Raw genomic sequence first — 26,524 nt, 5'->3', positions numbered from 1 at the left:
TGAAAGCCGCCGCGCTTTCAAGTGTGTGTGTCTCACTGTTTTGTTTGAACACCTAAGAGTGCATTTTAAAGTTGGACTGTTAAAATCTCATGGTGGAAACTCACTTCTTTGTCTAAGAATAATCATAATTCTTACAGGTGATACACCAACACAAGGTAGTGCCTAATTGTGAAGAGGAAGGAAATGTAGCGTGGCTTTCATTCTCTTTACTCTGATACCCAGTGGGGTCGACTGCCTCAAGAAGTCGCTTAATAGAGTCCACCTGTGTCCAACTAAGTCTCTGGCTTGTTGAAGAACATTAGTGAATAAAATGGAGAAAGTTGTGGAGAAGTTTGAAGTAACATTAACCGTAGGCCATGCTTTAAACAGTGCAAATCACCAGCAAAACACAACATTGCCAGTGTGAAACAAAGGGGTGGCAGCATCATGCTCTGGGATGCTTTTCTTCAGCAGGAATATGGAAGCTGGTCTGAGTTGATGGGAAGTTGGACCGGAGAGGAGGGTCACCTTCCAGGAGGCCAAGGGCCCTAAAGATTTAATAAATCACTTTAGATCAAAGCATATTCTTGTGTTGAATTACACAAAGTCCACTGCTAAAACCAGGTAAGAATCAGTGGCAAGACTTAAAACTGATGTTCACATAAGTTAATCCGTCCAATTTAAGCCTAACATATTTTAAAAAGGAGAAAAGGCAAAAACTCCAGTTCCTACATGTACAAAGCTGGTAAGAGGCATGCCCAAGGCCATAGGTCGGAGAGGTGTGGAGAGTGCTGCAGCACCCCCCTGTGGCTGGCAGACGACAGACATGTTAAAAATGTACAAACAAATACAATGAATAAAACTAAAATACCTTGACCATGAACAATCTGATCATTCCCGCAGACAACCTACTATGCTCTTTTCAGCAATCAAAAATAAACATTATAAATAATGAATTATGTTTTGCCCAACCCTCTTTCCCCTCTTGGGTTGCTTTGCCACAGCCTGATTGGGAAATAGACGTCACTGCATCTCAACATGATGGCATCAATCAGGCTGTTCACAGAAATCGAGAGAACAAGGAAAGTGTGACGACAGCTACATGTGGTTCTAAGAAATACTGACTCAGGGGAACTGAATATTTGAATTTATAAAAAATGATGAAAATCACTTATGCTATTTCTTCCACTTCACCATTATCCACTACTTAGTGTTGGTAGATCAGATAGAGTCAAAATGAAATACAATGAGGTTGTAACGTACAGTGTGCTGCTGTGATTTGTGTACCTGGAGCTTTTTGAGCTGTTTAATGGCTTCATCCCTGCCCTTGTTGGCTGCTTCAATCTGACCCTCGAGTTCATTCAGGTCCACCTCCAGCTTCTTCTTGGCCGCAACAGCCAGAGATCTCTGCTTTCTCTCATCCTCCAGTTCAGCCTCCATCTCACGGACCTGGGGGAGAAAAACACACAAATTGCCTCTAAAATTAAATACTGGTATTCTGATCATTTTAAAACAATGTAAGCTGAACATTTCAGCTCTAACAATATCAATTGGGATTTCAACCTGTTTCACCAGCGCTCTCTTCATCTCCTCTCCCTGTTCATCCTTTGCCTGCAGGTCTCGATCAAACTGAGCCTTCATGGCCTGCGTGTTGACTTCCAGACGCAGTTTAGCATCTTCTGTGGCCTGCAGCTCATCCTCCAGCTCCTCCAGCTGCGTTCTCATCTCCGCCACTTGTTGCTCCAGGGTACGCTTGGACTTCTCCAGTTCATGGACCTGTGTGCAGTAATGGAATAATCAGCATGTGTGCTGTATGCCTAATTAAATGTTTTTATTTTACTTTTACACACAATAAAATCACATTTAGCTTTTTCTTAATTAGTAAATGCAAATGTATCAAGTAGTTTTGATAAAAAAAATCCAAAAAAAATCAATAAAGGTCTGAAGAAGTCTAACAGAAAGATCTGCCTGCTCAGATGTAACCAGGTAAAAGTTGCTCACATTCTTCCCCACATCATCCTTGGAGCTCATCAGATCTTCCATTTCAGCACGGAGCTGCTTGTTGAACCTCTCCAGCTCCTCTTTGGCCTCCAAGGCCTCCTCCAGAGCTTTGGTCAAAGACAGAGCCTTGGTCTCCTTCTCTCGAGCCTCCGCCTCGGCTCGGTCACGCTCCTCAGCATAACGAGCTGAGATGGTCTTCTCCTCAGCCAGCATCTAATACAGACATTACAATAAAAACCTTTAACTGAGTGACAAACATACAACCTTAGCTCTTCACTTCAGATCTCCTCTTCAGCTGTACCTGGTCAAACTTTTTTTGCTTTTTTTCCAGGTTAGAGACAATCTGCCTCTGGTGGTCCAGATCCACCATCTGGTCATCGAGCTCTTGCTGTAGTCTGTTCTTGGTCTTCTCCATCTTGTCCAAGGCCATGGTTTTCTCCTCCAAACGCTGGTTGGTGAGCTCCATGTCCTTCTGGAGTTTCCTTTTCACCTCCTCCAGACCCTCAATAACTCCCACATCCTCTTCCAGCTTTTTCTTGGTCTCAAACAGCTGCAGGAAGAACATTTTACATGAATGAATACTTAGAGACTATATAACTAAGGATTTCCTGATCCGATGCCAAGCATGCTTAGCCTTATTTAAATAATCAGTATCAAAATCACTGACAAAAACTGAGCTCCTGATGGGTGTGCCGTCTCAGTGTCTGTCGCTGCCGGAGGCTAAAATTTACATAGTAATAAAAAACACCATTCTTCCCATTTTATTTGCACGACTGTCAAAACTTCATTGTGGGTTTAGCCATTTATTTTGTTGATCAAAAGAGTTTTCCATACCAGCCTAAGTTTTTTTCCACGCTCTACAATGAAGCTCAAATGTGAAAGAGAGGTTGCTTCCTTTCTGTGTCCCGTGACCTGCCGTTTGTGCTTTGCTCAGACAGCTCAAGGTGTCGGGAAACGCTAGGTAGAGAGCAGCTGAAACACTGGTCAATAAATGTTATGACCTTCAAAGAAGCAAGAGAAGAACTTTTCCTTCATCTTTTGTAAAAACATCAGAAGATTAGGGGTTTATTGAAGACTGCTGCTCTACGAGTTGTTACAGAGCTCAGCATGTTTAGTGCGATGCCTGGTCAGACATTATTTTAATCTTCATAACAGAGTTAGCTCCACTTTACAGCAGCATATTGAGGCTGACCTGCAGAATCTCCTGTTGGGACAAAATATCAGCTGCTGAGAAAAAAATGGATGGCTGAGTTCAATGGGACACAATCACCAAACTAATATAGACCATGCAATACTGATGAAATGAAGTGGGTTATTTTGCTGCATGTGCAAATGTTTCAAGCAAATACACTACCAGTCAAAAGTTTTAGAACCCCTTTCTCGTTTAATGGTTTTTTTTTTTATTGTTTATGACTATTTACAGTTTATGTACGCTGATTGTCACTGAAGGCATCAAAGCTGTGAATGAAAACATATGGAATTATGTAGCCAACAAAAACTTGAAAAAGAACTTTAAACGTGTTTTATATTTTAGATTCCTTTAAGTAGCCTCCCTTTGCTGTGATGACTGAAATATTAACCTTTGCCCGTCTCTCAATGAACCTCTGGGAAGTTCTTTCAAGACTCTTTGGAAAACCCACCTCATGAAGCTCATGGAGAGAACACCAAGAGAACAAAGCAGTAATCAGAGCAAAGGGTGACTATTTGGAAGAATCTAAAATACAGAAATGTTTAGAATTATTTCACACTTCCATGTGTGTTCATTCAGTTTTGTTGCCTTTGGTGAGAATCTACAATTTAAATAGTCATGAAAATAACGAGACCCATTAAGTGAGAAAGCCAAACTCTTGACCGGTAGTATAAACGCCATGGATTTTTAACGCAGTATCAGCAGATGTCTATCCTTAGATGAATTTGATAGGTTTTGGGAACAGAAAATCCTGATCGAGACATTTGTACCCAGAATCTAAAACCAATGTTTTATTCTCTAACAGTGAAGGTTAAAATGACACATATGCTTAAAACAAGCAAATGTTTACTGGCATTTAACTGCTGAGAGAAATGTAAAAGCTCTTCCTAAATCAACTCCCTAAAAGCATATGTGGTGTTTATGCTGGTTGGTTGAATTCTAAATGTATGGTTATGGATACTGAGGATGGGTGTACGCGTGTAGAAATCAAGAAAAAATTCAATAGCTAGTAGACAGGCACCACATGGGATTCAGTGATCTTCCCATCTCTTCTGGTTTGGTCATTTATCTTCTATAGACCTAGAAGGAATAAAAACAAATGTTTGGACTAATTATTGTTTTACAGTTGGAGTGACAGTGTTGCCGTTGCTGCCTTGTTGTTTACAGCTCTCTGATTTGAGTGCTGTCGCACTGATGATTGCCGACATTCATCCAAATCTACACCTCTGACGCTCATTTTCTCTATAATCAGTGTTTGAATTGTTGCACATCCTTCTCTGGGTTCACGGTGTCTCACATCAACAACAGATGTTTACAAATGGCAGCTTCAGTCTGGCCTTTGATTTTGGCACTGAGGCACCTGAAAGGTCCACCTGTGGTTTCTTTTTTTCCTTGGTTTTTGTACCTGAGCCTGCACCATCTGCAGCTGTTTCTCCAGACCATGGCGTGCTTCCTCATCCTCCTCCTGCTGCTCCAGCAGGTTGCTCTTTTCCGCTTCCAGTTGGCGGATTTGGCCGCTCAGATTGAGTTTCTGGCGAGTCTCCTCCTGGAGCAACTCCTACCCACAGGAACAGCATCAGAAAAAAGGGTTCAGAGAACACAAAAGACGGGAGAAATGTGTCTGTTAAGCTATGCCTAATACTATATTAGGAGATATGTACTGTTTGGGCCCGTTCAGTTCATTCACTTGCCTGTTTAACATGAGATATATGACTTTCTGATGTAGGAGTGATTTTACACATGTGAATGCTGTGTATTTGTCCCTCTTTACTCTGTATCCGTAAATAAAATCTCATGCAACAAATGGCCTTCAGAAATCCCCTAATTTGTAAATAGAGTCCACTTGGGGGTAATTTAATCTCTGCATAAATCCAGCTGTTCAGTGAAGGCCTCAGAGATATGCTGGAGAATGTTAGTGAAGGCCAAGGAACACAGCAGACTGCTCAGATGTTGGGAAAAAGTTTTAAAAGTTCAAAGGGTGTGAATACATTAGTAAATCACTGAGTGGTCTCTTTATGCTTAAACTGTAAAATATACTTGAACCTGTGAGTTATATGGAAAAAGATCTCATTTCAAATCATCTGATGATGAAAGTGTGTCCATTCTCATCAAACCTCAGAGTCCTGCAGTTTGCTGTTTAGATTGTCCACTTCTTTCACCAGTTTGACGCCTTTTTTCTCAGCCTCCTCCAGTAAGGCAGAAACGTTGTCCAGCTCCGTCTATCAGACAAGCAGATGTGATGAAAGCTGGGTGTAAGCATGGTAATTGGAGCCTTCAGATACAACCCTGCAGCGGTCTTCTAACAGCGGAGCCATTTCTACCTGCAGTCTGAGGGAGCGCTCGGTCAGCTCTCCTTTGGCCCTCTCCATCTCAGTGGCTCTAGCCATAAACTCCTGCAGCTGGGCCTCTACTTTCTTTCTCTTGTATTCTGACTCTGTCTTGGTCTGTTGCAGGTTTTTCACTTCGCAGGCCAGCTCCTTATTGTCGCTCTCCAAACACTGCTTGTTCTTCTCCAGGTTGGCCTTGAACTGCACAAATAAAACCTTTTAGACACATCTCTTCCATGTGAGCAAAAACACAAGCCCCCCCTCCCCAATCGCCACCTGGTACAACAAACTCACCCTCTTGGCCTGTTCCAGCTGATCAGACAGCTCCTCCAGCACTTGGGCCTGCCTCTGTCTCATGTCCTGGATCTGAGCCTCATGGTTCTTGGACTCTTCTTCAATGGCTTTCTTCAGCTCTGCCACCTCCTGCTCTCGCTTTGACCTGGATATCAGGTACAGGGGATAGAATTACGAAGGACATCTTCAAAAGATGTGTCAGTGAATTCAATGCAATTCTACACAAGGATACTGAGGTAAGGACCTTCAGTTGAAGAACATGGGAATTAATGTTAGCTTCATTTGGTGCATGAGCTATCAACAGCATTCCTCTGTAATGCTGCTGTGAAAGTGACCTAAGTCATGCACCTGAGTTCCTGCTGGGCAGCAGTGGTGTCCAGAGTGTCCTCCAGCTCTGTCTTCAGAGCTTCCAGCTCCTCACTCAGATCCCTCTTTAGTTTTTCAGCTTTGCTTCGACAGATTCTCTCTGATTCCAGATCCTCCTGGAGCTCAGCCAGCTGTGCCTGCAGCTCACGCACCTGCTTCAAGGCGTTGTTCTTCTGTGCCGTTTCCTCATCACTCCTGGTTATAGAAGCACATGAACACACTATGTATAATTTTACTGTTATATCTTCATCCTATTAAAAATATAACAGATGTAGAGAGAAACTGGCTGGGGACCAGAATCGTTTTCGACTGTCTCTGACTGGTGATCCGACCTTTTTCCAAGCAGTGAATACAGCGTTCTTAAGCTACCAGGTCCCTCTATTAACTCTCCTCAGTTTAAAAGTTGTTACTGGAGGAATAAAACTCAAAATGAAAAGAAGCCATCTGTCACAAGACAATAAGTTGTACCTGGGGTAAATATACCTGAATCTGATTTCGGCAAATAACCGGAAGGCTAAAATCTGATTCAAATTCAATACTTGTTGCATTATGGAAAGAATATTATCCCTTTGAGCTTTCAACCTGTCTGTAATGGAACGTTTTGGGTTTTAAATTGTTGGAAACTATTTGGAAATCATAATATTTAAGGTAAGAGTCAACAATCCCAAGTCAAACTGAGGTATGTTAGTAATTTAACAATGCTAATTGAGCTAATCGCTAATATAAGACGTTAAGCACAATTTTAATTCCAAATCATTTTGTCTTCACTTCAAAACGGTTTTACTGAGACTCCTCCTCAGCCACAGGGGTTTATGTTGCCTCTGATTTTGATCTAAACACTTTGACTCTCAAGGCAGGATGGCTGGAAAGAAACATTTTAAACATTGTTAATTAAAGTTGACAGATAGAAAACTGAATCGGATTAAATGGACTTCAGTAGGTCTCAGCCGCTCAACAAAAACAAGAAACTGAAAATCAGCCACGAACCTCTAGCTCTAAAATGTTAAACACTTCCAGTCAAAAGAAGCATGTTGGTAAAATTATTCGGTTCAGGTTACTGTAAACCTAAATCTGTCAGGAGTATGAATAATTTTGGACCCAACTGTAATGTTTTCCTTCCACTTCACAATTAGACATTATTTTGTGTTGGTCTGTCTTTACTAAAGTTTGTGGTTATCAAATGGGAAAAAGTTCAAAGAGGGTGAATAGTTCTCCGAGGCACTGCAGACAAATGAATATGCAATGATGTCACTTTTTTCTTTTTGTCCTTAAGTTGCCAAATGATGGCAGTGTAGTAAACTGTTCATGGCGGTCTTTCTGGAAGGAAACAGACAGTAATGAAACCGTGGATCTATCTGCAGCTGGATGTGTGGATAACAAAACCTCCCACTGGCTGCAGCACTGCTGTGAGATTCCTCACTTATAAATATCCCCTGGTGTAAACATCGAATGTCAAAAATGATTTAGTTATTTGATCACATGAACGCTGCTGATTTGATAAAAGCCACTAAACAAAAGACAGTCCGAGTTTACGATGAAGCACATCAGGTTCAATGAAGACATAATTGTGTGCGGCAGGAACTAACCTGAGAGTTGCTGTGTGTAAAATCTGACAGGCAGATGGTTACTGTGAAACCTTGTGTCTGGGTCATTGGTCAGTTTTAAGTCTAAGGCTAAAATGAAATCACAGCAAATGTGATTTTTTTTCCTACAGTGGGGAAAATTGGGATGGAAACGAGAGGGCCAACAAACGAAGTATATCTGCAGACCACCACTGTAGCTACAAGTTCATGTGAATTAGTTGGTCAGCTCTTAATTCCTTCTTGGAGGAAAAAAACTAAAATATGAGCATCAATTAACATTTGTTTGCTGTAATCAGATGTAAAAGCTCTCAGCCAGTCTGATTGGAGGAAATTATGGTGTAGTAATTCAGAGAGAGAGTTAACTGTGTGTTTTGTTGTTTAAACGTCTATTTCCGGTAAAAACTCTGTTGTATCTCAGGAGTACTGTTGCCACGGATACAGCATGTAGGATTGCTCTGAAGATAGATTGTGTGAGGGTGTACTCTTTATGTACAAATGAGCAACACTGAGACTAATGCTGTGCAACACGACTTTAGACTCACAGCGATGCAAGGTCAGAGGGGAGTACATTTTGTTAGCGCAGGCTGGAAAAAGCAGCTCAGTGTGCCTCAGTCGTCTTCTTCAATAACCAGTGGGGTGGAAAAATATCTTCATGAGATCTTTTGGAAATCTGATGAGCTGTTGAATTCAAACAACTTGCAGTTGTTTCCTCTGCCTGTACGCAGAGAAGATGGTTGTTTAACTACATTACAGTATGAGGATATCACTATACGGTGCTTTCTTCTGTTTTTGCTGTTCTCCAATAGTACAGTCTGTTATTGGGAGGAGATGTGTGTTGTTGCTGACTTCATCCTCCACCTCCTCAGAGGCGTAGTCCAGGGCTGTGGCCGTGTCATGGGTTTAACTGAGGGTAAACCTTTCCGGCATGCCAGACCAGGTCAAACAGTCATCACAGATATGTTCGACCCAACAAGCGCTAAGGGGTTTATTTGGAGAGGCTGTCACAGCCATGCAGCAAGCTCACCAACCACCCTGAGCTCACCAGGGGTTTCCAGCTATGGCAGCAAGGGGACGAAGCACAAGCTTCAGAGGGCACAATGTTAGTTGTTGGAAGCACAGTCTTAGCACCAACAAGACCCAAAGGCTTCAAAAAAGAGAGGCAAAAAGTTGTTTGCCACCCCCTCAGCCCCGCCACACCGAGCCTCCCGCCCTCCATAAGGAAAAAATAGGCAGTCTAGATAGGAGCTGTGGCGGCAGGCTGAAGCTCAGCAGGCAGCACTCACGGAGACCCCTGCCCTAAGCCCTCAGGAAATAATTCCTGTTTTCAGCGAAACCCTCGAGCTTCAGTGGAATAGTGTGGTAATTTCACACGGGAGATGCAGCAGAGGCTTCACAGAGCTGCATTTCTTCACTCTTAAAGTGTGGGGCCATCAGAGTTGTACCGGAGGAGGAAATGAGAACTGAGTTTTATTCCCTATATCCTCATTCCAAAGAAGAAAGGGTCACTACGTCCCATTCTGGACTTCAGTTTCCTCAACCCCCACCTCTGATAATACTGAGTCAGAGTGTTGACCCACAATGTTCTGTTCAGATCTATTGAAAGAGGCGACTGGCTCATGTCAGTAAATTTGGAGGATGCTGTTTTTTTTAAAATAAGCATTGATCCAGCAAACAGAAAGTTTCACAGGTTCGCATACTGGATCTTAGCCAACAAGTGGGCTTTCATTGGCTCCAAGGGTCTTCAAGAAGTTCATCAAGGCAGCCCTGGATCTTGTAGGCCTCAGAGTGCTGATGAACCTGGTGTCTGCATCCAGCAGGGAGCAAGTGGAGGAACAGACACTTGCTCTGACACACAGACTGCGTGGCTTGGGTTTCAGTATCACTCTTACAATGGGTGAGCTGGTGCCTACGCAGAACAAAATAGCTGGGTCTTGAAAATGAACACCGTTTCTTTCCAAACAGAATTTTGCCGGCACATCACTCGGTTTCTGATGTCTAGTTAAGAGCCTGCATGCGCCTGACAAGTCTGATGTAACTCCTCAGGGGCTGCTGAGGATGCAGGTTTTCCAGCGCTGTCTCCTCCCTGCGGCTGGATGTCCGACGGCTGAAACATTTTTTGTGGCATGTACTGAACTGCCATGTTCTGGTCAGGACAGGAAATACAGGGGTGGTCTCATACATAACTTGACAGGGGGGGCATTGCTCCTTAAATCTGATCCAATTGGCTCACAGCATGGATGAATTAAATAAAACAGAAATATGTCAATACTTGAATGTGACTCATGAATCTTGAGGTCTACAAGTCCTGCTTGTACAACATTATCAAAGAGAGCCTCCATCATCAACAGAAATACTGTTGTTATCATCGCTTCTCACTACCATGAAAATGTTCCAGGAGAACTAGAACAGCCATTCCAGCTGTGGCACTTATTTGTAATTTTAGATTTTTGTTTTCATTGACTGACCTGGCCAGCAGAGCTTGCAGTTCCTCTTCCTTTTTAGTCAGCTGCGTCTTCAGCTCCTCAATCTGTGCCTGAAGCTCTGCAATCTGGTCCTGCAGGTCAGTGGTCTCAGCATCCAGTTTGCGTTTGGCCTTTTCCAGCTCCTGTCGTGTTTTCTCCTCTTTCTTCAAGCGCTCTGAGGACAGTCATATTCATAGGATTCAATTGAACTAAAATGCAAACATCACCAATGTTAAGAGAGTATTTAAAGTCATATTCAGTCAATTAGAATATGTCTTTAAGCAGTTATTAAACACACTTTTCAATAAGCCCTGTATTAAAAATATATACAAACACAAAATATATACACGTAGACAGATATAGATAGACACATCTGGTTCACTGAAAAACAGGATTTATTGGCCTCTTACTAACAGATGTTGGACACTTACCCTCAAGATCAACCATCATCATCTCCTGCTTGTTCTTGGCTTTGCCAAGATTCTTTGCCTTCTCCTCTTCCTCTGCTAGCTGAGAGGTCATCTCAGCAATCCTGTCCTCCACCAGCTTTTTCTCCTGTTATGAATAGACCAAATTAATAAATGTGTTGTTTGAAGGTCTTCTGCAAAACCTTGAAAAATCAAAGACAATCTGGAACATAGTAACTAACTGACAGGTCTTCCTGCACATTTTTAACATTATTTTTAACATCCTGGTCCATCATTGTGGACGCTGTCATTTCTTATTACACTTATGCATGAAGAAATGTTCACTACATTGTGTCATCACATATAATTCAACACAATGTGTTGAATTTCCTGTTTTATATGTGAGGGGCCTCCTCCTCACCTTAAGAAACTTAGAATTTTGGTCTTCCAGCAGCAGAATGTCCTCCTCCATCTTCTTGATCTTTGCCTCAGCTGTCACTTTATCCAGCTGCAGCTTCTGTCTCGCAGCTTCTTCCTCATCCAGCTGCTCCTCTAGGTCCTGTGAAGGGCAAAACAAAAACTCTTATTAAAAAAGTGATAGAGCAGTTTGTGTATATTAGAAAATATGAAGAGACGGCACAAACCTGGATGTGAGACTGCATTTTCTTCTTCTCATTCTGCAGGCTCTGGTTCCTCTCTTCCTCTTCCTCCACTCTGGACTCCAGGTCATGCAGGATTTCTTCAAGTTCTTGCTTCCGAGAGAGGAGACGAACTCTCATCTCTTCTGCCTCGGCAAACAGTTCTGTCTCTGCATGGAGTTGCTCCGCTAGAATATTCTTCTCCTCAAGGAGCTAAATGGAGACAGTTTGGGAAACGCATGATCTTTTCTTAGCTTCAAGATTGTTACGTTTTTTTAATTCAAATACAACTAAATGTTCTCTGCTGTTTTGAATGAGCTTCATTTCAAGTGTGAATAATTACGCTCACTAAGCGGACATTCTTACCTGCTGGTGTTTCCTTTCCATCTCCACTAGCTCGTTTTCCACCTTGAGCTGTCTCTCCTTCACCTTTACCAGCTCCTCGTCTTTGGCTTGTAGCTCCTCCTCCTGTCTGGTGACCTGAAGCAGTGGCTTCACCTACAACAGAACCAAAACCAAACTCAGCCAATCAGTTTAACTCTAGGAGGTTTCTAACATTGTTTGGGGTCTCACCTTGGTGAAGAGCCTCCACCATTGCCAGTGTCGCAGCTTGAGATAAGCAGCACAGTTCCTCTGGAGGACCTTCAGAGCACTCAGCTGCTGTTGCTTCTTAGCAAAGGCTCTAAAAACAAAAATCACAATGCAAAGGTTAAGGTTTTCTAAGAGATGCACCAACAAATTGGCTGGTTACCGGGCAGAAACTTAAAATCCAAATCTTTCTCAAAGATATCCATAAAAAGTCTCGTTTAAAGTTTACCACAAGCCACCTGGGAGACACACCAAACATGTGGAAGAAGGTGCTCTGGTCAGATGAAACCAAAATCCAACTCTTTGGCCACAATGCAAAACGATATGTTTGGCGTAAAAGCAACACAGCTCATCACCCTGAACACACCATCCCCACTGTCAAACATGGTGGTGGCAGATGTGCAAAACTGATAGAGACATACCCCAAGCGACTTGCAGCTGTAATTGCAGCAAAGGGTGGCGCTACAAAGTATTAACGCAAGGGGGCCAAATAATATCGCACGCCCCACTTTACAGTTTTTAAAAAGGTTTGACACATCCGATAAATTTCATTCCACTTCACGATTGTGTCCCACTTGTTGATTCTTCACAAAAAAATTAGAATTTTATATCTTTATGTTTGAAACTTGAAATGTGGCAAGAGGTTGAAATGTTCAAGGGGGTCGAGTACTTTAGCAAGGCTCTGTAAATGTTAGAACAGTGCTAATAGTAGTCCAAGTCACAGTATCTACCCTTGATCTCCAAATGACTCAGTAGGCAGAACAACCATTAGAACAATGAAGCACGCGAATAAACAAGAAGTCTCACTTTAACCTAAACTGTAGGTGTGGGTCTGTGTCTGATGTTCTTCATCATGTCCAAGTAAATGTAAGTAGTTACTACTCACCTCTGAGTAAGAGAGTGTTTAAAGATAAAGTCAGAAGAAGGACATAACGTGTAAGAAGCTAAATTAATGTGCTAAACTAGAGAGCTAGACTTCAGCAGATAACAGGAAGGCTGGACACGTTACAGCAAAGTTACTCTGCTTTATGCTTGTGAACATTAAGTCCCTGTTACGGTACATGTTGGATTTGAATGTTGGCAGTAACAAGAGTCTACATTCTATAACATCAGCTGTATTACTGCTTCAATATAAAATGCTAAAGTCATCTTATAAACCAACTGAATTCATTTTTGTTTTTAGCAACTTCTCTCTAGCACGCACACAGTGTGACATCACCTCTGCGTCTATTGTAAACATTAATGACCTTGCATGACAGGAAGGCAAGACTAAATATTTTGATTGCTTATAATGTGAGCCCTTAGCCAGAAATCTGCATCAACAGCTGAAAGCATTAAGATCAGCAGTCTTGTTCCTACCAAGATACCTAAATAATTTATAGGAAATATGGATGCAACGATATGAAAATGTGAGACAATATCAATATCCGGTAATAATCCAACAATCTGCTGGGGTTCCTTTTAAACCAACATGAATAATAAACTGAATCTGACTGCACTGTTTGATAGTTAAGATTAATTGAAATGTATGAACCCAACTTGAAATCTGTATGATTCGATTGAATTGACTTTGTAAAGTGCCTTGAGATGATATATGTTGTGAATTGACACTATATAAATGAAACTGAATTGGTTTGAATTAGATAATAATGTTGTTATGGCCAATATTCACTGATATTCTATGTTACCCTGTTGACACCGCATCACTGACATTGATTCTGTGCTTCAGTCACACACCCCCCTAACCACCCCTATTAATATTATTTTATTGATTGCATGACAAGAACTCAAAATAAAATTACTTTTGAGTTGTGTGTCTTTCTGCTCAATTTAAGTATGAAATATGTCAAATAAACTGAATTGTTTAAGTCAGAAACAAACCCCCAAACAGCAGAAGGTTTGTGTAGCTAAGATTTTACATTGGCTTATATCTAGGGTATCTACAGGCAGAGTTCTGAATATCATAAAAAACTAAATACAAAGACTGTGTGATGTGTGCAGGAAAAACCTCAAAAATGATTTCCTGATAATGAAATAAGTCCAGGTCTTAAAGCAAATCCAGAGATCCAAGCCTTACTTGCGAGCCAAGTATCCACGGCACACAGACTGGAAATAGATGATGATGTCAGTGATTTTCAGGTCTCTCTCCTCTTCCAGATGAGCCAGAACACCAGTTCTGAAGAAGATCTTACTCTGACCAATACGGAACAGGTTGGGGTCCAGCTCTAGGGCTTTAATCTACGAAAATAAATTGTTGAGAGCAACCACTTTTGGAAGAAAACTACAAAACAGAGAAGAAAGATGGCATTACCATTCTCTCACAGGCTTGTTTCCCATCCATAAAGCCCTTTGGGATAGCGTTGGGCGTAAGAATTTCATATCTGCAAAGCAAAGAAATACTTGACGCGAATAAAATCTTTTATGTAGAAAACAAAAGAGTTTAAAAACTTCAGAGTTCTTCACCTCTGTCTGAACTCCTGGAAGACAATGCGGTTGGGGAAGCCCTGTCTGCAGATACGAATTCCCTCCAAGACTCCATTACACCTCAGCTGATCCAGGACCAGGTGAGGTTCCAATTTACCGGCCTGTTGAACCAAACATATTTAGCATCAGAGACCAAAAAAACAAAAAACAACTGTACTGAAAAATGTAACTATGTAACAAGTTCATATTTGTCCAAGTAAAAGTGTGGATTTACTCTTTTCTCATGGTTGGGGATGATGCAGCGAACAAAGTTTGGGTTGGTGTTCCTCAGTGTGGCCATGAGTTTGGTGAGTGACTCTTTGTAGAGCTGCCCCACTGTACGAAACATGCCCTTTTTGGTTTTGTAGGTGGCACCAAATGCTGTTTCGTTCATCCCTGCCACCTGGTCCAGGCCCACGATTCGGTCCACTGGTGGGAGACACAGAGAGGGACAGCCTGTTGGGACAACAGCTCCCAACCTGTAACAGAGGTTTATTGTGGGAACAGTGGCAGCACCACTGTGACATGAGGTAGCTAAATGACCGGGCGCAGCAGTCTAGGACTAGAACTAGAGCTTCTGCAGATGAAGGTGAAGCGTTTGCCGTATCTAATGGGAGTCCTCGGGATTCTGATGCATGGAGAGAAGCGCTTAGATGGCAGTACATTCCCACTAACAACGATGGTCCTCAACATTTCCATGGCTGTCTCACCATCTTTTCAGGAAATGTTTCATATTGTTAAAGTTTGAAATTGAGCATTATTAATGATGACTGTTCACTGTTGTTAACAGATTTTTCAAATGCAGGACAAGAAATTTTGGTGCTTCACAAAACTAATAACAGTAGCTTGAACTTTTTCACTTTTTGTCACATTGTAACCACAAACTTTAAAGTCTATTATCAGAGTGTGGAGCAGACCAACACAAAATAGGGAATAATTATGAAGTGGAAGAAAAATAAAATGCAAAATCAACAACAAATGAAAATCTAAAAGATGTGCCCAAGATCAAAGTATATTCATGTTATAATGGCCCAGTCAAAGTCTCCAACTAAATCCTACTGAGAATCACTGAAATTAACTAAATTCATTATTTAAAAAACAATATCAGCTTGAGCTCATTTGAAATTTTTGCAGTTTTTTGCATCTTTACATGTCAAACCCAGTAGAAATTATACCCCAAAACACTTACAGCCATAACCGCTGTGAAAGTTGGTTCAACAATAAGCATGCCACACTTTTCAGAATTTTATTTGTAGAAAATCTGAGAAATATATATTCCCACTTCATAAAATTCCAGGAAAATACTATGAAGTTTGTGGTTGTAAAATGTATAAGTGTTCAAAAAGCAATAATTTTTTTAAGTCATTGTCTAAAGAAAATGAATAATTGTCTAGTCGTATCAGACTAAAGAGACACTTTCAAACTGGATCGAAGCGAAGCATTTATGTTTAAACTATCCGACTTGTAAAACAATTATAAAGATAAATAATCTATGGAGGTCATGAAGAGCACACACAAGAAGGATGTTTTTGTTGGGTAAAATCCTGGTACAGGTCCTTCATGAGCCCAATCATCTCTAAGAACCCCTTGGTGGATCCATATTTTGACCGTGGCTGACTTTTTTTTGGATTTCTAATTCAAAGAAGAATGCTTTTCTTCAGGGGGATCCTTCTGTGCTCATGTAACATGAAAATAATTAAACCTATCAAACATCTAAATAAGTCAGACAAACACATTTAAACTGGGAACATTCCTCCTGAATATATGTCAGAAAAGGTAAACAAAGTGACCCAATGGATCTTTCACCTAGCTGAATATAAATTATGCCACATCTTAATCCCGTGGCAGGTAACTTCAGGTTAAACGTCTCAGACAGCTGGAAGTTCTCCACCTGGGCAAATATGATCCATGACCTGCTGTCTGGGCCTTTAATAATGAACTCAGAGCCAAAGTGAAAAACCATGAACAGCATCTGGTTTTGATTGTTTACAGCTGTGATCCTACTGTGACGAGAGCTCATGTTATTACATATTCTTCATTTATTACTGAACGGTCTGACTCAATAAGATTAGGAATACACTGGGACTACTTTGACTTAAGACCACAGAAACACTCTAATTCAACTAAGGGAAGCACACCATTCTAGTTCAGACTTATTTCCCAACTAGGCACTGCTGCTTTTGGCTAGGTCAAATGAGCCATGCAGCCTGGAAGCAAACGGCAGCCACTTCAGATACGATATGATACACGGCAGCAGCTACACGCAGATCTGGGCAAAAATACACCAGCATGCTCCATTCAATTCATATTTTGGCCCAGTTCTGCTATGGTGCAACTCAGTCATTCACCTTCCGGCTCATCCAGACATGTGACATTGTCATAGAATGAGGCCCTTTGAATGGTCTGAATCTCTACAACACAGAGAAGAAGAGGAGGAGGGCACATTGAGTGTGAGGTAGTTTTCACGTGTGTCAACAGAAGCTTTTAGTAGACGTTAAAGACAACAATGTGTCTAGAAGCCACAGTTCTGTGAAAAAGCATCTCCCTCCTACAGATTTCTTCTGTTTTGTCCTAAAATGTTTCAGATCAAAGACATTTTTATTATCAGACAAAGATAACACAAGTAAATACAAGAAACAGTTTTTAAACATTTACAAAAAAAACTAATTAGTGTAAAAACAACCAGCTCGACCCCAGTATGGAAAAAAAAACAATTATTTACATTGTTAAAATAGGAATTAACAATGATTACCCACCAAGCTGATCTGTAGCATGAAACGTAAAATGATAACTTAGGCTAAAACATCTCATTAAAGCAACATAGCAGGGATCATTAATACATTTCAGAATATCTCCTATGACCTTTATGCAGATGATTTTCAGCTCTAAAACTCTGAGACCTTCAAACTGTCTCATTTACTTCAGTGCCTAAAAGAAACGCCAACCTGGTTCAAAAATAACTCCCTCTAACTGAGCTCTGAGGAGACAGACGTTCTGATCAACAAACCGGAGAACAATCTGTTGCCTGAAGGACATTCAAACCTGGCCATCAAGCCAACCTTAAGGGATTTAGGTGTTGTTCTTGACCAATCAAAGTCTCTTGAAGGTCACTCAAAATAACTTGGCCAAGGCTGTTTTAAATCATTTGATAAAAATTCCAATCAAGTTCCTAATAAAGTTACTGTAAAAACAGGAATGAGATTGTTATTCATGCTTTTATTTCCCCTTTTGTAGACCCCTGATATGCACTTTCCCAATGAATCAACAAAAACTCCCCTGATCGCTTACAACTTGTCCAGATGTCTGCAGCCAGACTTTAAACCTGAACAAACAGCAGAGCTTACATCCATCTAACGTCTGCATGGGGCTCGGGTTCCGTCTTTGTGAGTTTTATTTGTGAAAGGTCTGAGATAAATAAAATGTACTCACTCACTGATACATCATGCCCCAATCGAAACACATTCAGATGAGAAACAACGTTTTTGACATCTGTCAGTCTAGAAATGGTGACAAAGCCGATGGTGCTAAGAGAGGACTGCAAACCAAAGTGAGAGCCTTTATCCACACAGGGAGAAAACAGGTAACAGTGGAGAACTTTCTCACAAGTGGCCGTTCCACCAAACATTACTCCCAGAACATCTAAAGCATTGCAGACCTCCCTCGCCTCAGGTAACACATCAGTGTTCATGTCTCAATAATAAGAAAAAGGCCTTAAGCTCAAGCACACTTGGGTTATCAAGAAGGACAAAGGTCTAAAGGAAACCAGCAAGTCCAACTCAGACTGGCTCAAAAAAAGACTAAAATAACAGTTCTGGAGTGGCCTAGTCAAAGTCTAGACATGCTATGTGTATAACCTGAACCCTTGAGTGTGGCTGATTTAAGACAACTCCGCAAAGAACAGTGGACCAAAATTCCTCCTCTGATGAAAAAGACTATTACCATTTATCACAAACCCTTGATGGAAGTTAAGCTGCCAAGATGGTGCTTGTTCCCATAGGGCCATTTTGGTTTGGATAGGTCCTAATTAAATGAAATCATTTGAAATCATTTTTTTTATTTACTCAGGTTACTTGTGTCGATAATAAAAATGTTTGAAAATCTCAAACATCTAAATGAGACAAATAAGCAAAAGGGGACAAAGACTTTTTCACAATTCTGTAAGTAAGCCAAGCTACATACACATGAATCCAACAGGGCATGGTGTTAAAATGGATTCTTTCTAACTGAATTTAGAATTAAATACTGCAGGACATATAAGAAGGTAATTACCATCTTTCCACAGTTCAGCCACAAATTTGTCTGTTGACTGATGAAGAAGAGTAGCCACGTTGTCATTTAAGGGGTCCATGTTCTTCATTAGCCACTCGTCTGCCTTGTAGTCAACCTAAACAATAAACAGGTTTTAATTGAGTAAAACACAACTAAATAAAGTTATAATACAATTATTTGTGATATACAGTACATAGAGTTAAGTAAGGATACTATAAAACGGTTTCAAAGAGCTCATTGTGGGTAACTTTGCTTTAGGTACCTTCTTTATCTTCATGTAAGACCACACAAAGCCAAAAATCATCCAGTTTGGAAACAAAAAGTCTAAAATTATAAGCTATTGGCTACACGTATTTGCAGCTCCAAGAACCTTTACCTACTGAAGAAAACTATTACCTTCATCTAGTCAACACCTCCCAGAACCAAATCCCCCGGTCCTTTCAAACAAAAGCCAATCACATTGAACATGAATTTACAGCAGTGACGTCTGTGCCGATCACTCACAGAATAAAACTATTTCCTGAAAGTAACAATCCCAGCACGAGTTCTTTACTATGGGATGCCGAGTCATCTCTTCAACGGGCCTAACACACTAAGAACCAGTGAAGAAACATCTCCCTTAAACCACAGAGGGGGATAAAAAATGAAAATCAAAAACCTGATTCCCAAAGAGCTGCTAGAAACCTGGCAGACAACAGATGAAGCATAAAGCAGGTATTTTTCCAAAAATCACCTGGTCACAGTTTGTGTATTAGTTGTAAGTGCTCCCTGATGCACAAATTGTGTGCATCCAGTTGTCCTCCAACATGGCTCTGAGTCAGTTCACCCCTTCGCTAATCTGTAGCCCCATCTGGTAGCTATTCATCTTATTGAAGTTGGATCTGGTTCGGATCCCCATTTGGGCCGGTCAACTTTTATAAAGTATGAGAGATAATGACCCATATGAAACTCTGAGCCATCTCTGCAGGTAGGTAATACTTATTGGAGTCACGTAACCAAATTATTCAAGGCTAATAATGGTTTAATGAAAATTTCTTTCTCAGGTAAAAGATTTCCTTAAGAGGGGGGTGGGGTTTCCTCAAAACGTTCTGAAACAGGCTTCTGTATCAGACACAGCCAGGTTTGAAACGGCCAAAACCGCAAAAGTACCAAATAACGATAGTGGCTAACTGACCAGCACCCTTGCTATATTCTCAGTAAAATGTTACTTAGAATATATCACTGCTTCTAATATATCTGAAGTCTAACATTAGTAGAAATGTAACTTTGCTGCACTCTGAGGCCATTTTTTGGCAAAGCTTCCCTGATAACATTTTCACAACATTTGGCTTTCTTCTGAACCATGCTGTTGTAAATCCCACAGACACACCAGCAGGAACAGATGTGGACCTCAGCGGGTCCTGTCTGCAGGACCAATTCAGTGTTTTATGGCAAAACACAGCTCACCAAACAGGCCACAGTATTTCTCTGAAATCCAACAAGAACACAGGCTGCATCATTTTTTCAGAGCAGTTATTCAACATTATGGAAGACATATTTAGGAAGATGTGTCTGTAGATAAAGATTTGGCAGCTGGTCTAACACAAAATACAATGCGAAGTACACGCGTCGCTCTACCAAACACCCAAACTCTAGCTAAACTAGACCCTAATAATAGCTTCATTTCTAACAAAGTCGTTTTTTAACATAAAAACATTTGTCTGATAAGTGTAGCGATTAGAACAAACAAACGGCAAAAAGGCATACCTTGCCAGCATAGTGGATGATGCAGAAGTCAGCCTTATCTTTGAGCTGACGGGGTCTCTGAAACTTGGTGTGAGTTCCCTGCTCCTGGATGAGTTTGTCTACAAAGGTCTTGTCTGTGGCCTTCGGGAACCAGCACTCCTCGTCCAGCAGAGCCAGTACTCCTGGAGGGTTCGCCTGGAGAAATAATAAAATGTATCATTTCCACATTTAAAATAAATCTGGAACCATATTTCTTTTGACTTTTAGACAATAATACACTAAAGATTGAGTATGAATACTTTTACAAGGCACTGTCTTTTTTTACATCGTTTTTTCTCACTAACCGGCCTCTCGATGAGGTCAATGCAGGGCTGCAGGTCCAAGCCGAAATCAATGAAGCTCCACTCGATGCCTTCCCTCTGGTACTCCTCCTGCTCCAGGATGAACATGGTATGGTTGAAGAGCTGCTGCAGCTTCTCATTGGTGTAGTTGATGCAGAGCTGCTCGAAGGAGTTCAACTGCAGGAGGATAGACAAATACAAGCAACAGAAGGACCGTCAACTAAACAAATAAAACACAAAAACGTTATACGGGCAAGTAAGTCCCTCAAAATTCAGCAAGACATTGTTCAGAAAACTTGACAAACACTTTTAAATAATTAAATTCAAACCTGGAAAATTTCAAAACCAGCTATGTCCAAAATACCAATGAAGGAAGCCCCCTGCCGTTTGGTTCTGTCCAGAGCTTTATTAATACGATGAACCAACCAGCGGAACAGACGTTCATATGTTGCCTTAGCCAGGGCCTCCACAGCAAAGTCAGCCTGAAGGGAGGCAATAAAACAGAAGAGCATGACGACGCAGGAAGACAGAATAAATTCAGTCTAAGTGCAAGACAGAAAGTTGGTAACCTGCTCCTTTGTCTGGGCTTTCTGGACATAGTCTCTTCCCACTTTGATTCTAGGCGTCAGGATGGCTCTGGTAAACTCCATGACATTCATACCCAGCAGATGACACAGCTTCTGAGCAGCTGGGAAACAAACAGAGAAGAAGCGCAAACACTAAATAAAGCAGTTTTAAACTAAATAATAAAAAAGGATCACAAGGCTGAGGTACAAAAACTAGCTCACGTCTATGTTTGGCAAAGACAGAACAGAAACATTTTACAGGAAAATAAAGAAATATTAGCTGATATTCTACATATATGCAGAACTCATGGTCAAATAAAAATGATCAGCAACATCTTAAACCTAAACATTTTTTCATGCCAGTCTTTCTTGAGACAATTGAATAAATCTCTATATATACAAAGTTCACTATAAATCAATGGCAGATATTTCTACAATAGTCGGGCTTTAAATATGGAACTAGTAAAACTAGATTTTAGACTATGTGATATGGAATCAAATCTAGAAAAGCAAATATTTTTTATCTTCTTTTTTGGCATTCATTAGGTTTGGGAAAAAACTAATTTTTCAGACATTTCCAGCTATTTAGGAACCCTGACAGTTTAAAGATGGAAAACAGTGAAGGAGTGGTGGTTGGTTTTCCAAGGAGTAAAAGAGCTGCAGATGATGGTTTCTTCTGCAGCGTAGCAGCCCGGTACGCTGAAATGTGCTGGTGAGAACACTGTTATTGTATTAAGATCAGTACTGATTTGGTCTGTATGTAATTTTGGATTGGAATGAACTGGATTCTACAGAACTGGATATTCAGTGGACCTGTTTCTCTTCTGAAGTGACTCAAGATGATATTTGTTGTAAACTGGCGCTATAAAAATAAAGTGAACTGAGCTGAACTAAAGAATGAGAGGGGTGTCTGCCCCTAACTAAAGGGCTACAAAGCAGAAGAGGTTTCTAGAGGACCTACCAGTATTATCAGGCATGGAGGCTTGGTCAGTGTTCCTCTCCTTCTTGAAGATGATGTTACCAAACTGCAGCACCGAAGACACCACCCTCAACATAGCTGCAAATATCAGAATTCAGACAAAACAGCAGAAGTGTCGATCACTTTTGCTCCACATTTCAAGCCTTCAAAGCCATAAGGATGTATCCTGCTCTCCAACATGCAATGAGAGGTATTTACCTTTTAATCTAACGGGAAATGTCAAGTTCTATAAAAACTCTCCAGTGTTAATTCCTTCCTTTCTTTCTTATTGATGTCTGTTCATCTTTGCATGCAGAGACCATGGCAAACCAGTCTATAAAATCTCTATATTATAGCTCCTGCTGTTTTGTTATTTACTTTTAACCTTGAACAGGAAGCACGACACAAAAAACAAAGAAAGGTCAGAGTAAACTCCTTGAGAAATGCATTACCTAGAATCTCTTCATGTGCGAAGCTCATGATATGCATGGCTTCCATGGTTTCATGGAAGTTGTCTTTGTCCTGTTGGCCTGGAATTGGGATGTTCCCATTCGACAGGAATCTGTAGTTGTTAAACCCTTCCAAAAGCAGATCAGCTGTGGGCAGAAAGATGGAAGAAAATGTTCAAACCCAAACCTAATCCCCATCCAGACTCTTTCATTTTCACCATCTGAGTACAAATGTAAAGATGTTTATTAAATAGGCTTGTAATCCTGTTGATTATCCATGTTTAGAAATGAGTATGGCATCAGATATTTGGGAGAAAATATTAGGAGAAAGCGAAGCACACCAAACAAAACCCTGACCAAAAAGGAAAGAATTAAACTAGGAAGGCTACAAATTCTCCTGTTATCCTCCTTTGAGACAAGGAAAACCAACTAAACTTATATGATATGTTAATTATTAACAGTGTATGGGGGAGCAAGGATGTATATGGTGGATGAATGGTTGCCATATATGCCGATGTAGATTTGTGTAAAGAAATGTATGCAGTTAGATACAGTGTATCTAAATGTATTTGTACAGCAACATAAACAGTCAGTCAGTCATTTTCTACCGCTTATTCCATAGTGGGTCGCGGGGGAGCTGGTGCCTATCTCCAGCAGTCTATGGGCGAGAGGCGGGGTACACCCTGGACAGGTCGCCAGTCCATCGCAGGGCAACACGCAAACAACCATACACACACTCATTCACACACCTAAGGGGAATTTAGAGTGACCAATTAACCTAACTGGCATGTCTTTGGACTGTGGGAGGAAGCCGGAGTACCCGGTGAGAACCCACGCATGCACGGGGAGAACATGCAAACTCCATGCAGAAAGATCCCCGGCCGGGAATAGAACCCAGGACCTTCTTGCTGCAAGGCAACAGTGCTACCAACTGCGCCACCGTGCAGCCCCGCAACATATACATATATAACTATATTCTAAGCCACAATATTTTCAGTTTTCTTTTTCGGCTAAATTATTTTAGCTATTTTGTGTATCAATATTATGGGTTCTTTCTTTGTTTCCTATTTTAAATTTTGAACTAAAGTTAGCCATCTACTATGTTACATATTTGTTTGTAGCGAAAATAAGGGGTTTTGGATTTAGAATATTTCTCTTTAAATAACCACCATCTGAACTGTATGTACGCACCGACTTCCCTGTCTAAGCATTTTCTTCTACTTCATTCAAGTCCAGAAAAAAACCTGTCAAAACTGCATATAATCATAACAATTAGCTGAATTTTCTTTTATGAATCTACTACCCAGAATTCACAATATATGTTTGTTCTATAAAAGACTGCTGATATCAAAAAGATAATGATGGGTGATGTAACAGCCTCCGTGCATTCTGGGATTTAATCGGCAGTTTTCACAAATTCTGTTAAAGACCAGAGATCCCAAAAACTAAGGAATTTGAGTTATAAGAGAAAGAAGTATCTGAATGTATTAATCGTTCGTCTTACTTACATCTGAGGTGCTCGCCAGCTCCTGCCAGCAGCTGATAAAAAATGTGGAAGGTGCGCTCATCTTTGGCTTGACGGATAGCCCTGGATTTCTCCAGCAAGTCTGACGCAAAACAGTCAGGAAAAGCAAATCTTTTTAATGCCTTAGTGTACCTTGAGCTGTATCCTGCCAGGAAATACTAATTTGAAACAACTGAAAGCTAAAGATTCTGTGACTGATTAATATTAGGTTAGAGCTGAAGTTTATAAAGACATAAACAGATAAAGTCCAACAAAAAATTGTTAGATAAACAGTTATTGTCACAGGATACAGGTTTCAATGTTGGCTCCAACGATGTACCCAGCAACATCAAAGTTGATCCGAATGAATTTCCCCTGCAGGGATTAACACAAGTTTTATGTTAAAACACAAAAAGATCCATCAGTCACTGAGAAAACGAAACCATTAAAATGTCTCCTGTGTGGTGGACACATCATCACATTCTGGGTCTGATGTAGAAAGCAAGAGTCATAAACATAACTACTGATAAAGCTCATCAGTAGCCTAAAAGAACATCCTTTCCAGGAAAATAACAAATGAATATTTTTGCATTTGTTCACATTTCTAGTGAGAACATAAAAAACTGGTTCTGATTGAAAGCGAACTGGTACATGGTGGGATTAGAGGTGGATCGACAGTGTTATTTGGCAGTTCCCAGAGCATCCAACAGTCAGTCAAAACACTGAAGGAAGGTCACCAGACACAGAAGACCCATCAGCCAGGTCCTATCCTGCCGTATCCTTTGGCTGTGCTTGGAGTGGTGTTGGACTCAGCAGCCATAGTTCAGGAATAAACATGATACAAGAGGTTCAAAAGGACCTTTAATGAGCTCCCATATTGACTATTGCAATGCACTTTATGGTGGCATAACCCAGGGGTCCCTCAATGGGCTCCAATTGGTTCAGAACACTGCTGCTGGCCTGTTCACCAACACTAGGAGAGCCAGTCACATCACTCCTGTGCTTTACTCGCTCCACCAGCTTCCAGTACATTTTAGAGTTGATTTTAAGCTGTTAATGTTTGTTTTTAAAGTTGTTAATGGCATTGGACCTTCTTATGGGGTCACATGCCTGCCAAAAGTCAGGTTAACAGATGCGCTGTTGTGATTGCTTAATACGTTCCTCTGATTTTTGGCAGGAATGTGACGCCATACCTTCTTTTCTATGTGACTTTTTTACAAGAACACACTCTAGAGAACAGTTCTTTGGTCTGCTGACCAACATCTTCTGGAAGTCCCCAGGTCAAAGTTCGAGCAGTGTGGTTACCCTTCATTTGCTGTAGCTGGTCCAAAGCTGTGAAATTCATCACCTTTTGAATTGTGGGCTATCAATGATTCATCTTTGTTTGAAGCTAAGCAAAAACGTATTTGTTTAGAGCTGCTTTAAGCACATAGAAGCACTGTGACACTTCTGTTTTGTAAAATGTTTTTATTAATGCTGACAAATTGTTTCTATTTGTCTCTATTCTATATAGTTTATAGTTTTTTTTTCAATTCTTGCACTAATGGGAAGCACTTTGGCTCAGTAGTGACTGTTGTAAAGTGCTATAAGATTTGATTGATTGATTGATACAAGAGGTTCTGTTTTACCACATACGCAATGTAAAAAGGTTCAATCCTCTAATGTTAAGGGACACACAGCTGTTACTGCTGCATCATGATAGAAAGCTATAGGGTACAATTTCAAGTCTCCTCTGCTGGTGATTTGAAAAACTACCTCGGAGGGTCAGTTATACCTGCTGTGGGTGGACTAGCAGCTGTTGGCTGTATGATTCTACTCAACATCAGATGCAGACTGCGGTGTCTGCAGCTGAGGTGATGCCACCTTCCTTTTGCAAAGGACTGTCAGTGTGGTGCTAAGGCCATCATTTGATCCTATTTGATCATTTATGCAATAACCTTGCAACAATAGCACTTTCCTTTCATTCTCGCCCCTCTGTCTGGTTGCTTAACATGTTCTTTCTGTAAGTGCACTACTATTACTTTACTTCACTACTTGACTCTGTCAAAAACCAGCAGGCTTCCTTACTGACATGCAGGAACCTCTGTCTGCATAAATATAAAACCCGACAGTCGAGTCTTTCACTAATGCACCAGTAGATCTTCGGACTATTATATTAGACATAATGGTTTCTGCTTGGCTCAACTCACAAAACGTGACGAGTTGTCGTTTTTCACAGTCTTCGCATTTCCAAAGGACTCGAGGATGGGGTTGGCCTGAAGAAGCTGGCGTTCCAGTTCACCCTGACAGACACACAAAACACACACAAGCAATACACCATCATCAAGGGCTGTGTGAGGTCAACAGAGAAAGATGAAAAACTAAGCTGCACAGACAAGTGAAAAACAAACATGCAGAGACAACAGTAATGAGGTC

General features: G+C 40.9%; 1 protein-coding gene across 3 annotated transcripts in view; it reads right to left on the bottom strand.

Annotated features, from left to right (window-relative positions):
* LOC124868150 (myosin-10-like) overlaps positions 1 to 26,524 on the bottom strand; it is a 75,881-nt gene that overhangs the window by 9,904 nt on the left and 39,453 nt on the right. For all 3 annotated transcript variants that reach the window (XM_047364992.1, XM_047364993.1, XM_047364994.1), the window contains 29 exons: positions 26,299 to 26,391; positions 24,421 to 24,484; positions 24,114 to 24,212; positions 22,609 to 22,752; positions 22,160 to 22,255; positions 21,202 to 21,320; positions 20,962 to 21,114; positions 20,636 to 20,809; positions 20,313 to 20,486; positions 18,567 to 18,681; positions 14,533 to 14,726; positions 14,298 to 14,419; positions 14,146 to 14,215; positions 13,912 to 14,072; positions 11,820 to 11,928; positions 11,613 to 11,744; positions 11,253 to 11,459; positions 11,030 to 11,167; positions 10,633 to 10,756; positions 10,205 to 10,376; positions 6,139 to 6,351; positions 5,791 to 5,935; positions 5,491 to 5,697; positions 5,284 to 5,388; positions 4,575 to 4,727; positions 2,282 to 2,530; positions 1,981 to 2,193; positions 1,543 to 1,755; positions 1,267 to 1,428 (listed from right to left, as the gene is read on the bottom strand). In XM_047364992.1, coding sequence (XP_047220948.1) covers positions 1,267 to 1,428; positions 1,543 to 1,755; positions 1,981 to 2,193; positions 2,282 to 2,530; positions 4,575 to 4,727; positions 5,284 to 5,388; positions 5,491 to 5,697; positions 5,791 to 5,935; positions 6,139 to 6,351; positions 10,205 to 10,376; positions 10,633 to 10,756; positions 11,030 to 11,167; positions 11,253 to 11,459; positions 11,613 to 11,744; positions 11,820 to 11,928; positions 13,912 to 14,072; positions 14,146 to 14,215; positions 14,298 to 14,419; positions 14,533 to 14,726; positions 18,567 to 18,681; positions 20,313 to 20,486; positions 20,636 to 20,809; positions 20,962 to 21,114; positions 21,202 to 21,320; positions 22,160 to 22,255; positions 22,609 to 22,752; positions 24,114 to 24,212; positions 24,421 to 24,484; positions 26,299 to 26,391 — 4,320 coding nt within the window. The remainder of the gene's footprint in view (positions 1 to 1,266; positions 1,429 to 1,542; positions 1,756 to 1,980; positions 2,194 to 2,281; positions 2,531 to 4,574; positions 4,728 to 5,283; positions 5,389 to 5,490; positions 5,698 to 5,790; positions 5,936 to 6,138; positions 6,352 to 10,204; positions 10,377 to 10,632; positions 10,757 to 11,029; positions 11,168 to 11,252; positions 11,460 to 11,612; positions 11,745 to 11,819; positions 11,929 to 13,911; positions 14,073 to 14,145; positions 14,216 to 14,297; positions 14,420 to 14,532; positions 14,727 to 18,566; positions 18,682 to 20,312; positions 20,487 to 20,635; positions 20,810 to 20,961; positions 21,115 to 21,201; positions 21,321 to 22,159; positions 22,256 to 22,608; positions 22,753 to 24,113; positions 24,213 to 24,420; positions 24,485 to 26,298; positions 26,392 to 26,524) is intronic.

The sequence above is a fragment of the Girardinichthys multiradiatus genome, chromosome 5, assembly GCF_021462225.1.
Source record: "Girardinichthys multiradiatus isolate DD_20200921_A chromosome 5, DD_fGirMul_XY1, whole genome shotgun sequence".
Classification (NCBI taxonomy): Eukaryota; Metazoa; Chordata; class Actinopteri; order Cyprinodontiformes; family Goodeidae; genus Girardinichthys; species Girardinichthys multiradiatus.
Note: the sequence above shows the minus strand (reverse complement) of the source record. Positions and strands in the feature narration are given on the sequence as shown.